Source organism: Glandiceps talaboti, chromosome 1, assembly GCF_964340395.1.
Source record: "Glandiceps talaboti chromosome 1, keGlaTala1.1, whole genome shotgun sequence".
Classification (NCBI taxonomy): domain Eukaryota; kingdom Metazoa; phylum Hemichordata; class Enteropneusta; family Spengelidae; genus Glandiceps; species Glandiceps talaboti.
The window spans coordinates 526,292-542,492 of NC_135549.1; the positions used below are offsets into that span (position 1 = coordinate 526,292).

Genomic DNA, 16,201 nt, shown 5'->3' on the forward strand with positions numbered 1-16,201 from the left:
AGATATAGCCTAATTACCAAAAATAATTAATTATGCAAATTATTCATTAACGCCGTAAGATACATCAACGTATTTTATAGGACATATGTATGTTGTTATGTTAAACGAATATACTAAATTACATTGAAATTGAAGTATGCAGTCTTAAGATATTGCGTAATTAGTTGATTTCATTAATATGCAAATTTCTGTAATTAAACATTAACAGATCTGACTCAAAACCTAATCAGGTCTAGCTATTACCCTAAAGATTATATATCCCAAATTTCATTACAATTGAGCCAGCCGATGTTTAGAAAATGATGACACAGACACACAGACAGACAGACAGACACACACACACACACACACACACACAGACAGACACACCTTCCCCTTTTAATACCTCCCGTACCCTTACGGGAAGTAAAAACTTTTCTTCCAATCTGTAATGGCTGAACATCTGATGGGAAGAAACCAATAACACAGACACCATATAGAAAACAATGGAAAACATAACTACCTGAACTAGACACTCACACATGAAAAAAATCCACAAAATATCTACCTGCCCCACCTATTCTACAATTGAGCGTAATTCTTGTCTAGACATAAAAATCGCAACAATGTTATGCAAACCGTAGTGTCGACAAAACACGATACTTGTGTACTGGCTCCTTCATGCACCAGTAAAGTTCGCGCGTTTGTTTCTTCAATCATTCGTTTGTTAATTCTCGTATTCTTTGTTGAACAAGCATGCCCTGGTAAAAGCAGACGTTCCATGTGCTTAGATCGCACACAAAACTGATTTCAAAGTTATCCTTAATAATATAGTTTACAACAGTCAAAGTAATTCATTTCAACTTAGAGATCTATTTTTGTAACTCTTACTAAATTGATACCCGCTAATGGATCCGTCGTCACTATTCAACTAAGGTACGATCCGTGAAAAGAAGGACTCTAAACACATTATACAAAGAGGTGCAGACAGACCTCGGGTTGTATCCCTCCTATGCAATCAACGGGCTTGAACTATGTCAACCATATCAAGATACGCCTGACCATTTGAATATAAAACGTAGCTATACCAAGTGCTCTTTGACCGATAAACTTGACGCAGTTTTATTGGTTCATTTATTTCATCTTGTTATGGATAAAGTTAATTTTATAATGATATTGATGTAATGCTGTTATTTTTGTTTTTATTATTGATGCAAACAAGATTTCAAATACGCAAATATACAGGATAGAATAGATCTTCAGATGTTTTGGTCAGTTGCTATGTTACCTTTTGAAGTGGCAATATCAACGCGAAATGTGAAATAAAATCCAAGTCCGTGTTTGTAATTCAATAAATTGCAAAAAGAGCTTTGTTAAATGTGTAAAACATTTGTATTTGTACGTACCGGAAGTGATTTATAAGGGGAAGCGACAGGCGCATGCACAGACTGGACGTGACGTAGCGATTAGTTGTATCTGTTTGTTTACTAATCTCTTCCCTACATATAATAACAACTTTTGACACGTTGTTTTAGGTTATGAGTTACAAACATAGACTTGGTCTCTGCTTTTTATTTTACATTATTTTTTTCATGTAGGTAAACGCAGTATATCCCATTTCCCATCCATATGGTCACTTTAATGTGTAGTCAGCCAGTGTGGCGTAATGAGTAATATCGCCCACAAGGGTTTGATCACGTCATTTGACGTCTCTTAGGAGACAGAGGAGATGAAATTGATAGTTACCCTACAATAAATGCTCAGAATTCATGGAAGAAAAATTGGCCGCCGTCACTCACAAAGCTTACAGCTTAAGCCATAATAAAAGTAAGGTAAATTGAATCAAAGCAAAACCCAGACATAGCATGTTGAATTGTTGACATAATATATCTATATTTTCATGGGCGAGTCTATCAAATGTTGAAGCCATAGGGTACATGGTACTGCATTATGAAAACAAATGACTTTTGATAGGCTGTGATCTTAACGATTCCCAAAATGTAATTCTACTTCGTTTGGGAGACGTTTGCCTTTGGCAATCAAATACTGCCTTGGTATATAATTCATACATTAATTCCTACACGAATAAGTTAACATTCTGCACGTTGTTGCCTGTGTTGTGAGCACTCGTGTAACTACACATATATATGTGAAGTACAAATCACAGTAATGCATGCAAATTTCGGGTCACGGGGCAGGTCAACTCCTTGACCTGAAATGTATTGTACTCTGTAACTTACTATATCTTCCAGACAAGAGAAATAAGCGCGTGTCTTGTTATATTGTTGTTGTTTTTCTACTGAAAAACTATATGATCACTAACAAGATTAACCAGTTGTTTGAAATATGATATGAATAAAGCTATCGAAATTTAGCCTCATGCGAGTAAACACACATATATATATTTTATGTTCAAGAGAGAAGACGTAATTCAGCTATATGAGAAATGATGAAATGTTAACCCTAATGATTACTATACATTTCATACAGGGTCTATGGTGCACAAACCGTCTGCCTGACGCACCACTAATAGTTGTTCCCAGTGACAGTCATTTATATCTGTCAACAAGGGAAGTTCTTACTCTTTTGACGATCGATTAAAGTGAAAACAATTACTAGAACCAAAGCGGTTGACATCACTCTTGTATATACCGTTGAATGACATAATGCGTGTCTTCAGGCTCAAACTGCTATTGCCATGACAACCACTATCATTCTTCTTGAACCATACGACATTCTGATATTCAAAAGAGATGGAAAGCGGCATTTTAAAGCTGAAAGACATTGTATGCAGCTGAGAACTGATGAAGTGTAACGCACTTTTATAATCATTATGGAAGGAGATTTTTTGGCCTGCATGTTTATAAATATTTCAAATATTCCATGACAAAATGGATATCGTTAACTCAGAAAACATTGCGGAAAGTGACAATTAATTGTCGCCGCCGCCTTTATCTACATATGCAATATGGTAGATTTTGCTGTAAAGATTGGTTGGGATATTGACTCTACCTTTTTTCTATATAGATGGTAAATTGTGCTATATAGAGTGGCTGGGAAATTGTAACCCTGTGTCCTCCTCAAACAATATGCATTGTAACTTGGATATTATATACTCTGATCTTACCAATATGTTGCAAAGTTTGTATACATCTAAGAATGTATTAAATAAGACATCTTCAAACTGAACGATGGACTGTTCGGGATAAACATCAAAATTAAAAATTAAAAATTCTCACATATTGCCTGTTTCACAATTACACCAAAAAGTACATTTAAGAAATAAATCAAAGCGCAGTGTTGTGTTTAATAAACATACCGGATGCTGCATGGAAATGTTGTGACATTTCGTTATTGAAATCGATTTTGGAGTGTAACCACTTAAATTACCAATATTTAAATACATGTTGAACATAGCCTGTAATACATACTACAACATGGTGTATGAAGTCGATATAGTCTAGTAAGTTCACTTGGTTAAAAAGATAACAATCTGAGATAATGTTTTGAGATGTACATGTAAACGAATACAACGCATATAAATATAATTTACAACAGGCAAGGTTTCAAGAGACATAAGAATCGTTGCCCCCCCCCCCTCCTCCTCCCCTGTCCACTGTATCACATTTGATATGTGATACTTAATATCGTCACGAAATACAATATGGATGCAAAAAAAATGTATATTATCTATGGTGCAGTGTATTTAATCTATGACCAGCTGACGCCATCATGATTCATGTCACGATTTGTTCTGTGATCTTAATATGGCAACGTATTCGTCACGCCATGGTGGTTGCCTGTCAACACGTCTCAGATTAGTTGGAAACCAATGATCGTACATTCGATTGCCTCACCACATTTGTATTATGTTTTTTATCAAGAGCAAGTCGCTATGCAATCGTATAACTGACTGACTGTGGCATTCACCAGCTCATATCAATGTTGCCATGGAAACGACTGATTTCATCAGAAATAGCATTTGGTTTTGTACGCTTTTTTTGCAAACATGTGACTTTTTAAAACTTGGCGAATATCATTACCATCGGATTCATTCTTTTCCAAGCGTGACCAAAAATCCATTTCCGCTCATGGTGAATTCTTTGCCAGCGAATGTATTATTGAGGCAATTTGATTTTATAAAAGAGAATAGTTTGCGGCTGAAAAGACATTTTCTCCAGTGAGAATACTCGCAAATACTACTTTTACCTATTTCATAGCGAAAGAACGGGGTACAAAATGCAGAGACATTTTCAAAATATCAATATTTACCAATTTTTGAAGAATACCAAGAAATGAATACAACATGCAAAAGGAATTTTCTCTTTCATTTTGGCATCAAAATGTGATATAAAAACATGGCCTACGTTGAAGACTTCCACTGCTGCAAAATTAATGTCCGCAGGGTTTGATAACTAATATATCGATCGAGATAATACTTTATCTTTGCATTGTCACCTAAGATAGTTGATATTTCTGTCACCGTCGCCTATCACATTTGAGATATCTACAAATAGCTTAACTATCTCTTGTCGCAATATTCTTATCTTCTATGTTGAGAAATCAGCATAATTTAACTCTAGGGCTATGTATTTTGAACGTGCCCGATTGCTACCAGACTGTCACAAAAACAGATTTGTCTTTGCAGCGCGATATTTATATATACCTTACAAAGGAGTGAATCGTCTTGACAAATATTCGTCAACGTCGCGAGTCGTATCAAAATATGACTGTTTATATCAACCATGTATCTTTGCTAATATGATATTAGTGTACAATTTCTGGCAATTTTGTTATTATTTCCACAGGCAAAAGATGATGCCCCCAAGTTCAGCGTTGCTGTCAGTAGCATACAAGGTGTTCAAAGTGTGGATTCGAATGCATTTCAGGAACCAACTGTCTTCCAGGTATGCCAAATACAGTAGTATTGAACACAATTTTACAAATAAAGATCGTGTTGAACCTTTGATTCATTATCATGGTAAACACACAATACACATTATTTGCAAACTGAGTATCACCTGCACTGTGTAATCAATTATTATAATATATGCTTTATGAAGGTTAATGACAAACTTAATATCAAGTTGAACTTGACTTTGTTATCAATTATCATAATGTGTGTAAAATGAAAATTATTGGCAAACAGTATAAAGTTAAACTTGATCAATTATAATGTATGCAAAAGAAAAATTCTAAAGAAACTGAAATGTTACGTTAAACTTGACTTTGTGCTCAAATTATCACAACATGCGCACGATGTCAACTTGACCTTGTAATCAATATATACACAATGAAAGTTAATGGCAAACAATATCAAGTTGAACTTAACCTTTTAGTCCAATATCATAATTTATACACACTCGAAATTATTATCAAACTTGTATTAAAGTACCACCTATGGTGGCTGTTACATGTATGAGAGTTCAGAATCCTATGGTGGTTGTTATATGTATGAGAGTTCAGAATCCTATGGTGGCTGTTACATGTATGAGAGTTCAGAATCCTATGGTGGCTGTTACATGTATGAGAGTCAGAATCCTATGGTGGCTGTTACATGTATGAGAGTTCAGAATTCTATGGTGGCTGTTACATGTATGAGAGTTCAGAATCCTATGGTGGCTGTTACATGTATGAGAGTTCAGAATCCTATGGTGGCTGTTACATGTATGAGAGTTCAGAATTCTATGGTGGATGTTACATGTATGAGAGTTCAGAATCCTATGGTGGCTGTTACATGTATGAGAGTTCAGAATTCTATGGTGGCTGTTACATGTATGAGAGTTCAGAATCCTATGGTGGCTGTTACATGTATGAGAGTTCAGAATTCTATGGTGGCTGTTACATGTATGAGAGTTCAGAATCCTATGGTGTGGTGGCTGTTACATGTATGAGAGTTCAGAATCCTATGGTGGCTGTTACGTGTATGCGAGTTCAGAATCCGTGTATTGAGTAACTCTATATTTCTAATCCTCATGTCCCTTACTTCGGAATCATTGACAAATTAAAAAGTAGTATTTGGATCATCTGATGAGCTAAATGAGGACTAGAATTAGTCCTTGAACACAAAGCGTAATTATGCAGTAGTGATTATATTTTACGAATACAATTTGACAAATTATGATTCATTGCTAGGTCACCTATTGCAGCGATGTCGGAACCTTGAAGATTCTGTACTTCTCTTCAAGGAAAATGCAAATGGTTGATAGACAGGAATGGCTAACGGCGATACGTAAAGGTTAGTTTTATTAACAGAAACCGTTCATACATAAGATACACTTCAGCTGGGTATTTCAAGTTCATTGCACGCCCACTTAATACTGTTCTTCATTTTCAGTGTTTTAGTTTCGGCTTTCCATGCTTATCTAAACAAAGATGACACTATTTCTCTTAGTGTGATCAAATTACTCTCATATCCGGTAGGCTTTTTCTATGGTATGCCACCAATAGGTTATTTAAGACATGTAATTATGGTTGGAAAAGATGACCACAGTGATGCATGTATCTAATCTAGATTTGGAGCAAAACCCGATCAATCGAGTTGATTATGTACACAATAATACAAATCTGCTTTCCATTCTCTTATGAAGTGTCTGATATTCAAGTACGATTTCATCACCGATTGGATTTCGTTTTGAATACATACATCTCTATTTCCTTATGTAATTCTCACCTGTGTACTGTTTTGTCTTGTCTAGTGGTTCAATCAATTCTCCGCCTCATATTACAGTACAATAATTCATAAATAGTTGTCTCCATGCATCGAATTTGAGATGACCTTTCTTTTTTCGTTTCTATTTTGTATTGCAGTTTGTTCAAGAAATTGTTACTGGCTAACTAACTATCACAGTGGTATATATCAGCGTTGTATGTGGACATGTTGTCGTCAGCATTCCAAAACACATCACGGTTGCCAAAAATCAACCCTTATCGGACAACCATGCATAAAAAGAGAAAACCTCGTGGTGAGCGTATAATCTTACAATGTACCACTTGTGAAATTTGCAAGGATCTAACCATGCACGTCTTGTGATACATACACGCGTGGTTCAATTTCATCTTCGTTTATGTACAGTAGAGCAGTAAATTGAAATTTCTCGTCAAATAGCCTTCTTGCGACAATTTAACGAAGAGGGGTGACAATGCAATAATACTCTGTCTGTTGACGAGGCAATATCGGCTGGACTCAATCCATCAAATGAAGAGTAAATGAATTGAAAATGCGTTTGCCCAGACAATTTGAATAGTGATCAGTTTGTTAATCGAACAGTGGAGTACTAGGATGAAAATCACCTAATTAGAATTAAGTGAAAGTGACAATTAATTATAAATTTCATGTTTACGACTGGACTATTTAACTTTTTTTCTTAATCAGTTTTCACCTGCATCGACTTTAAAGCCAGTGGAGTCAAGTGGTCGGATTACAACAGACAGCAACTTAAATCAGACGAATGGAAGTCCATTTACAAGTTCAAGAGAAAGGCATCTAACAAGGCTTAACAGCAAAAACATCGGTCATATAGAAATCAAGAATTTCAGAGAACAATCGTAAGTCTATGTTTACATCAATAAAATTTTTAAAAATAAGTTAATATAAATTAAACTAGTTATCTTTTAAAAGTTATACCAAAGATACATTCACAGGTGTGGTTACGGCATAAAATAATTCATTCGCATTGTTATATGGTAGGTTTTTTGTTTAAATTTGTACATGGAAGTTTGTCTTCACTATCGTCTTCTATACCCAACCTTTCCTGCTCCATTCCACTTCAATCTTGCTTGAAATACTAGTCCATTTCCTTGCAATTCATCAGATTTATGTGTCAAACTGATGTTACATTTTTCAGTAAATATTATATTGCCAGTCCTTATTACATTGTCTATCATAAACGTATAAGTACGTTTTTGACATACAACATGTATTCTTCATTTTCCAGATGGTTTTACAGTGATATGCGACAAGGAGTGGCAGAGTCTCTTCTCCGAGTACATGTAAGTCAACTGTCGTCAACAACAAGACAGACAGACAGACAGACAGACAGACAGACAGACAGTATATGACAAGACCCAAGCATTATATTATATTGAATTATCTCAAAATATTAGACATGACAAATACAACAAAACAAAACCACTGACAGTACGACAAGATATTCATGAAAAAGTCTTATCGATACTTTAGAAATGAAATGACATCTGTACACAATGTTCTGTCATATTACAGGATCCAGGCTGCTTTCTCGTTAGACAGTTTGGTATCTCAATGTTTTTATCAGTACAGTAAGTATTATACAATATTATCTCATGAACGGAACTCCTAGGTCAACGTGAATTAGTAGCTGGTACTGTTTAATGATCCAGTCTGCGTTTATATACTTTTATAGTTTTGAGTTCATATTCCACAAGTTACCCGGTCTACTATTCCGATAAGTACACTTTTTGGTCATCTTCATATTAAACCTACATACCTGATCACTCAATGTCAAACACTATTAAGAACATCGAGAATACATACCGGTATAAGAAGATGCTTTCGCTGTTTCTATTTTTTTTAGAACAGAACGTTACATGATGCATATACCAATAATTAATGATATCGAGGAATACTGGTTGGCAGCTGACAAAGAGCGGAGGTTTGGTGACGTCATAGAACTTATTGAATATTATAAAAAGAATGATGGTAAGATATATCAATACTCATGTTGGTATTTCTAATAAAACGTATTCGTTTAGCGAGTCGAAAGGATAGCTAACTTGATGGAGACAGGGAGACAGGAGGCTGTTTCTAACCAAAGCAGTAAAAGGTTCAACTCTAACATAAGACATGTATATTCGACAAATGCGTTGTCTACATTTTTGCTCAAGTAAGGGTCATCTCACAGCAGAATCCCCACTTTTTTCTCCACATCTTGCCATCACTATTATTTCATGTTGTCAATATAATGATATTGTTATTTATTTCAATATCCTGTTATTTCTGATATATTCAAGCATTGATATAACATGTGTTTAATGTTATCAATTGGTAAAACCTATTCTTTACAAATAATATAAATGATCAATTATCATGAGATTGAATACTCCCCAACCTCTTCTCGTTTAACGTACATGCATACTACAATCTAATGAGTTTGAACCCCAACCTCTTCTCTTTTAACGTACATGCATACTACAATCTAATTAGTTTGAACCCCAACCTCTTCTCGTTTAACGTACATGCATACTACAATCTAATGAGTTTGAACCCCAACCTCTTCTCTTTTAACGTACATGCGTACTACAATCTAATGAGTTTGAACCCCAACCTCTTCTCTTTTAACGTACATGCATACTACAATCTAATGAGTTTGAACCCCAACCTCTTCTCGTTTAACGTACATGCATACTACAATCTAATGAGTTTGAACCCCAACCTCTTCTCTTTTAACGTACATGCATACTACAATCTAATGAGTTTGAACCCCAACCTCTTCTCTTTTAACGTACATGCATACTACAATCTAATGAGTTTGAACCCCAACCTCTTCTCTTTTAACGTACATGCATACTACAATCTAATGAGTTTGAACCCCAACCTCTTCTCTTTTAACGTACATGCATACTACAATCTAGTGAGTTTGAACCCCAACCTCTTCTCGTTTAACGTACATGCATACTACAATCTAATGAGTTTGAACCCCAACCTCTTCTCTTTTAACGTACATGCATACTACAATCTAATGAGTTTGAACCCCAACCTCTTCTCTGTTAACGTATATGCATACTACAATCTAGTGAGTTTGAACCCCAACCTCTTCTCTTTTAACGTACATGCATACTACAATCTAATGAGTTTGAACCCCAACCTCTTCTCGTTTAACGTACATGCATACTACAATCTAATGAGTTTGAACCCCAACCTCTTCTCGTTTAACGTACATGCATACTACAATCTAATGAGTTTGAACCCCAACCTCTTCTCTTTTAACGTACATGCATACTACAATCTAATGAGTTTGAACCCCAACCTCTTCTCTTTTAACGTACATGCATACTACAATCTAATGAGTTTGAACCCCAACCTCTTCTCTTTTAACGTACATGCATACTACAATCTAGTGAGTTTGAACCCCAACCTCTTCTCTTTTAACGTACATGCATACTTCATACAATATCATCAGTTTGAACCCAATCCCCTTCTCTTAAATATACATGCGTTCTACAATCTCAGACTATCCCAAGTCCCTTTAATAAACGTACTAAATAAACAAAACTCAATTGACCATAATTGTAATGTGTACTAACTGATTATATTTATAATACTGTCCTATTAGACAAAGACCTCTAAAGGAAAACAGGACGAACAAAATAGAAGTAAGCTAACGCCGACCAAATAACCTTCATTTATTGATACTGTCAGTCCAATGCTCTCCACAATTTCAAAACTGTCTCTACTTCATCAGTATCTTCACAAACCAATCAGACATACATAACCATTGGTCATTATAAGGTTTCACTTCACTTCCGCAATCTCTCGTCTCTGGATTTGTTCTTGCTGAATACACACCGTCTTACGTTTATGTATAGGGTACTTCCTTTTCCGATAGAAATCGTCTGTGTATAAAATTGACAGACACTGTGTACAAAATGTATACCATTTAAGTCTATTTATCTTTGCTACAAAGACAGATGTGTGGCGCCTGTCTCTACACCTCATTTATTTTCATCCCATGTGAAAAATAAGTATTTTATTCTTGACGTTGTTCAAAGTTACCGCATACGACTATGCTGAGATTAACAGTATTATTTGGGAGTAAAAATAAATATACGACTCGTTGCCATGGGAACACTTAAAAGTAGTGTTTATAATATTCGCTCTCGTGATTTTTGGTCATTCCATTTTTCCAACTTAATATACTAAAAGAGCTTCCCTTGTTCAATAATTCTATTTATCAGTGTGAAAGATTCTAGTGCAGGTGAACAAACACACACACACACACACACACACACACACACACACACATACATACATACATACATACATACATACATACATACATACATACATACATACATACATACATACACACACACACACACACACACATATATATATATATATACACACACACACACACACATACATACATACATACATACATACATACATACATACATGCATACATGCATACATGCATGCATGCTTGCATGCATGCATGCATGCATACATACATACATACATACATACATACATACATACATACATACATACATACATACATATATACATACATACATACATACATACATACATACATACATACATACATACATACATGCACTGACATAAGACAAATTTTAAAAGAATTTTGTTTTGTATTTTAGTTCTAGGAACTTTTCTAAAGTCCTTTCCCTCCAAAACAAACCTTCAAGGTAAGTATTGCAGCACTTCCAAAATTAGATGTATTTTGTGAATGTACTTTATGCTTGCTACATGTTCGACTGGACACCGATAAGTACCTTGTCGTTGTTTGGCTAGGCTGACTCAGGGACCCATAGGGACCCATGCTTTACATACAACCGCAACCAGATACAATACAATACAATACCGAGAGAGAGAGAGAGAGAGAGAGAGAGAGAGAGAGAGAGAGAGAGAGAGAGAGAGAGAGAGAGAGAGAGAGAGAGAGAGAGAGACTTAATTCAAAAGAATAAACGATGTAATAAGAGTTTCACGCTTTGACTTATTACATCCTTATTCTTTTGAATAAAGTCTGTAATGCTCTGCTACTAATATTTGCATCGAGCACTGTTCTCTCCAGCGAGACATTAGAGAGAGAGAGAGAGAGAGAGAGAGAGAGAGAGAGAGAGAGAGAGAGAGAGAGAGAGAGAGAGAGAGAGAGAGAGAGAGAGAGAGAGAGAGAGAGAGAGAGAGAGAGAGAGAGAGAGAGTTTCATTCTCCTTAGAGTAGAGTGCTCGATCACCTTGGAGAGCTATCATACATAAAAATGAAAGAAGACGAGTTTGATATTACATTGTTGATTTACACTACGGACCGTTTCACCAGAAGGATCGTTCAGTTCTGCTGTTCTGAACGATCAGCAGACCTCAACGATCCTTCTGGTGAAACGGTCCGTAGTGTAAATCAACAATGTAATATCAGACTCGTCTTCTTTCATTTTTATGTATGTATATATATATATATATATATATGTGTGTGTGTGTGTGTGTGTGTGTGTGTGTGTGTGTGTGTGTGTGTGTGTGTGTGTGTGTGTACATAGAGTCTCATTCTTCTTTCGTCAAGTAGAGTGCACAATCACCTTGGAGAGCATATCATACGTACATATATATTTATGTATGTATTGTGTGTATATATATAAACACACACAATATCAAGCAAGATACTGAGGAGTCGTTACACAGTGGTTCGCGATGCAATATTAGTAGCAGAGCATTATAGTCTTAGTTCAAAAGAATAAGGATATTATATAAGTCGTTACTCAGAGTTTCACGCTTCCTCAGCGATCAGCAGGCTACTTATAAAATTGGGATTGTTTAAGGTCGATATGTACACGTAAATGTCTGTGTATATATTGAGGTTTACTTGTATAGTTGGCGAAGGACTATTTACTTACATGGCGACATTTTGAGACTAATTCAGACTTTTTGTTCAGTAGCATGTTCCTATCAGCATTCTCAGTTAAACAGAGATTACAACATTTCGTCTCATTTGTGTAAGTAGCCGCTCGTGTGATAATATCCCACTCAATATTATATGGTTGGTTTCTTTCCATCAAATTACAAACTTGTTTGGATGTATTAAACACTCTATACCCCAGCATAGACATTTTACCTGTACTGAGTTATACATATGTAAGTATTTCAGGGAAACGGATACTCATTGCAGTGTCGACAAATAACACATTTTCGATTGCGTGCGAACGAATAAAGTAGTGCATATGGTCGGTATGTAGTAATGACAAATTGCCAGTGGCACATCCTGAACAAATGAAACAAGTTCGACCATTTCGTTTTGTTTGTCATTTTGTAAATACAAAGTTAATCATTAAATTGTACTATCCTTCGATAGCTTTGAATTCAAGAACTGTGAGAGTGTTCCATATTAGGTACTTAGACTGTTTTGCAACGATATTAAAATTCGTCTGTACAAAGTATTGCACATAAGGTTTGCGTGTGAGTGTTGTCACATATTGTTGTAGGTGTAAATATATCAATGATGCCAAATAAACTAAGTGTTCTTTAAAGTAAATGTAATATTGTTTAAATATCGTCTTATTATTCAATAGAACTGTGGCAGTTCGATCTTGATGATGTAAAACTCCCTCAAGAAGAATTAAAGAAAACAAAATGCTGGGTGAGTTTCCACTTCGTTCAGTTTAGTACTGGCATGAAGTCTTTCTAATCATTCTAAAGCCCCGAGGTTTGATTTCTGAGAGCATGTAGATAGAAGGAATATGATTCTGCCTCCAAGCAGAGAACCAGTGGTAGGCACATATCAACAAAACACTCGATGATTAAAAGAGCAACAATAAACATAATCAGAGCTTAAATGAGAATTAACCCATCGCTGAAACTATCAGAAATGCAATTAGGATTAAGATAACATGAGCTACATTTTACATTATCGAATAATAATGCACCCTAATATAATAAAAAAGATCTGAGTTTCATAAATATGGTTTTCAGAACATCTTCCTAGAAACATCATTTAGCTAAAGGACTTGTCGAAACGTTAATGAGTTTTCAAATTATGTTCTCCCCGAGGGATCCATTCATCATTTGACATTTTTCCCCAATCTCTCTGAACCCCATCTGAGATGTTTAATTTATAAACCTCGGGTAAAGTTATTAATTTGACCTATAGCCTGGGGAGATGACAACAATTCCTTCCCTGGATTTCCTTCAATGATACCAATAATGATTGTTGTTGTCTCTGTGAAGTTTAATACGAAAACAACCATCCTTCCTGAAAATAGTCAATTTTGATATGATCCAGACCCACCACGAAGACGTGGTTGGTATAAGTTCTGCTATCCCGTGACTGTGCAGAGATTACACGATACAGACATATGCATGTATTGATATAGAGTGTAATAAGATAGTATCTGTAATGTTAAGTGAGGGATTGATGCAATAAGAGATACTTATATATAATAAGATTAAAAAAAATTACTTATACAACGTTCAATTTCACTTATCAACTTAATCGTACGAGTAAATTTACTTACTCGTACACTTATAAACGTACTCGTACACTTTATATCAGCTTACTCGTACACTTTATATCAGCTTACTCGTACACTTTATATCAGCTTACTCGTACACTTTATATCAGCTTACTCGTACACTTTATATCAGCTTACTCGTACACTTTATATCAACTTACTCATACACTTATAAACGTACTCGTACACTTATGAACTTACTCGTACACTTATGAACTTACTCGTACACTTTATATCAACTTACTCATACACTTATAAACGTACTCGTACACTTATGAACTTACTCGTACACTTATGAACTTACTCGTACACTTTATATCAACATACTCGTTAACTTATCAACTTACTCGGACACTTACTAACTTACACATACACTTATCAACTTACTTGTACACTTACCAACTTACTCGTACATTTATCAGTTTGACGTACTTGTACACTTTATATCAACTTACTCGGACACTTATCAACTTATACTTGTACACTTACCAACTTACTCGTACATTTATCAGCTTACTTCTACACTTTATATCGACTTACTCGTACACTTATAAACTTGCTCGGACACTTACCAACTTACTCGTGTACTTATCAACTTACTTGTACACTTACTAACTTACTCGGACACTTATCAACTTACTTGTACACTTACCAACTTACTCGTACACTTATCAACTTACTCGGACACTCATCAACTTATTCGTACATTTATCAACGTACTCGTACACATATCAACTTACTCGGACACTTAGCAACTTACTCGTACACTTATCATTTTACTTGTACACTTACCAACTTACTCGTACACTTATCAACTTACTCGTACACTTATCAACTTACTTATACACTTACCAACTTACTCGTACACTTATCAACTTACTTGTACACTTACCAACTTACTTGTACACTTATCAACTTATTCGTACACTTATCAACTTATTCGTACATTAAGTTGAACGAGCCTCGAGGAAAGATCATTCGTAAACAGATAGAGGTTTCATCGAATTTTCAAGAAACTGATAATAGAAGCTGATTCAACTTAAACATTGTAATGTTGTAGGAAAGTTTGAATATTTTGGAGAATGTTTGACTAAATGCAATGTTCCTTGAAACTGTATCTCTTAATATTATTCTCAATGGAAGTGTAAAAAAAAAGTACAACAAGGCGATGGACAGCTGATTTTAATCATTTCGCAAAATGTTTCAGAATTGTCCTTTTAAATCTTAATCGTATACGCTCCTTTTAAGCTCAAAGAATATCTTGTTTTACATAATAATGTTCTACTACATTGAGATAACTTTGAGTTAACACCAAGTTTCTTCAATATCTCAAATTCGATGTCCTTAAAACTATTACAAAATCCACGACCACAAGATAAGGTGGTTATTGTACGACTTTCCTATATTGACAGTAGCATGAGGGAACATTTCAAGAATTACAAAAGCTCTTTATAGGGTTTGCCTCCAAATACCACAGAGCTAAAAGTATACATATAATTATGACTTTAAAGATACGTATCACTCTCAAAGTCTAGTGCATAGAGACAAAGTGATTGTTCTTGCCGAAATGTAACCCGAGGTGCATTTACATTAATCCAGGTCATGTGGTTAGGGCACTGGTTGAGAAAGGACGACGTTGTTCTTCAGAAAATGAAGAAAATACAGGGCAAAGAAAACGCACAGAAGGGAACATTCCGAAGATACACCGCTTTATTAATGTAAGTATGAACTATTGTTGTCGTCACCCCGTAATGCAATACTGTCAACTTCACATGATATCACAAACTCTCTATGTAGGTGATTCATGAAAGATGTTTCTAATAACAAACCATACTTATATTTCTAAATACGTATCGGCAAATTTCATTACAATTTCTATATTTCGAATAAAAACTCCACTTCGTTCTTGTTGACAAATTTCCTTAGACAAGTAAAAGAATGACAAGTGTTTTTGAGCTACGTTAGCACAAAGTATGCATGAGAAAAATCTTCCACCTCAA

The 16,201-nt window shown here is 35.2% G+C and overlaps 1 protein-coding gene across 1 annotated transcript in view; it reads left to right on the forward strand.

The window, feature by feature from the left end:
* The window catches only part of LOC144440149 (uncharacterized), a 105,817-nt gene that overhangs the window by 80,151 nt on the left and 9,465 nt on the right, over nt 1-16,201 (forward strand). Inside the window, exons 3-12 of the mRNA XM_078129424.1 lie at nt 4,788-4,886; nt 6,115-6,217; nt 6,790-6,944; nt 7,355-7,527; nt 7,917-7,971; nt 8,204-8,259; nt 8,535-8,659; nt 11,344-11,391; nt 13,263-13,330; nt 15,801-15,919. Of these exons, the coding sequence (XP_077985550.1) occupies nt 4,788-4,886; nt 6,115-6,217; nt 6,790-6,944; nt 7,355-7,527; nt 7,917-7,971; nt 8,204-8,259; nt 8,535-8,659; nt 11,344-11,391; nt 13,263-13,330; nt 15,801-15,919 (1,001 nt within the window). The remainder of the gene's footprint in view (nt 1-4,787; nt 4,887-6,114; nt 6,218-6,789; nt 6,945-7,354; nt 7,528-7,916; nt 7,972-8,203; nt 8,260-8,534; nt 8,660-11,343; nt 11,392-13,262; nt 13,331-15,800; nt 15,920-16,201) is intronic.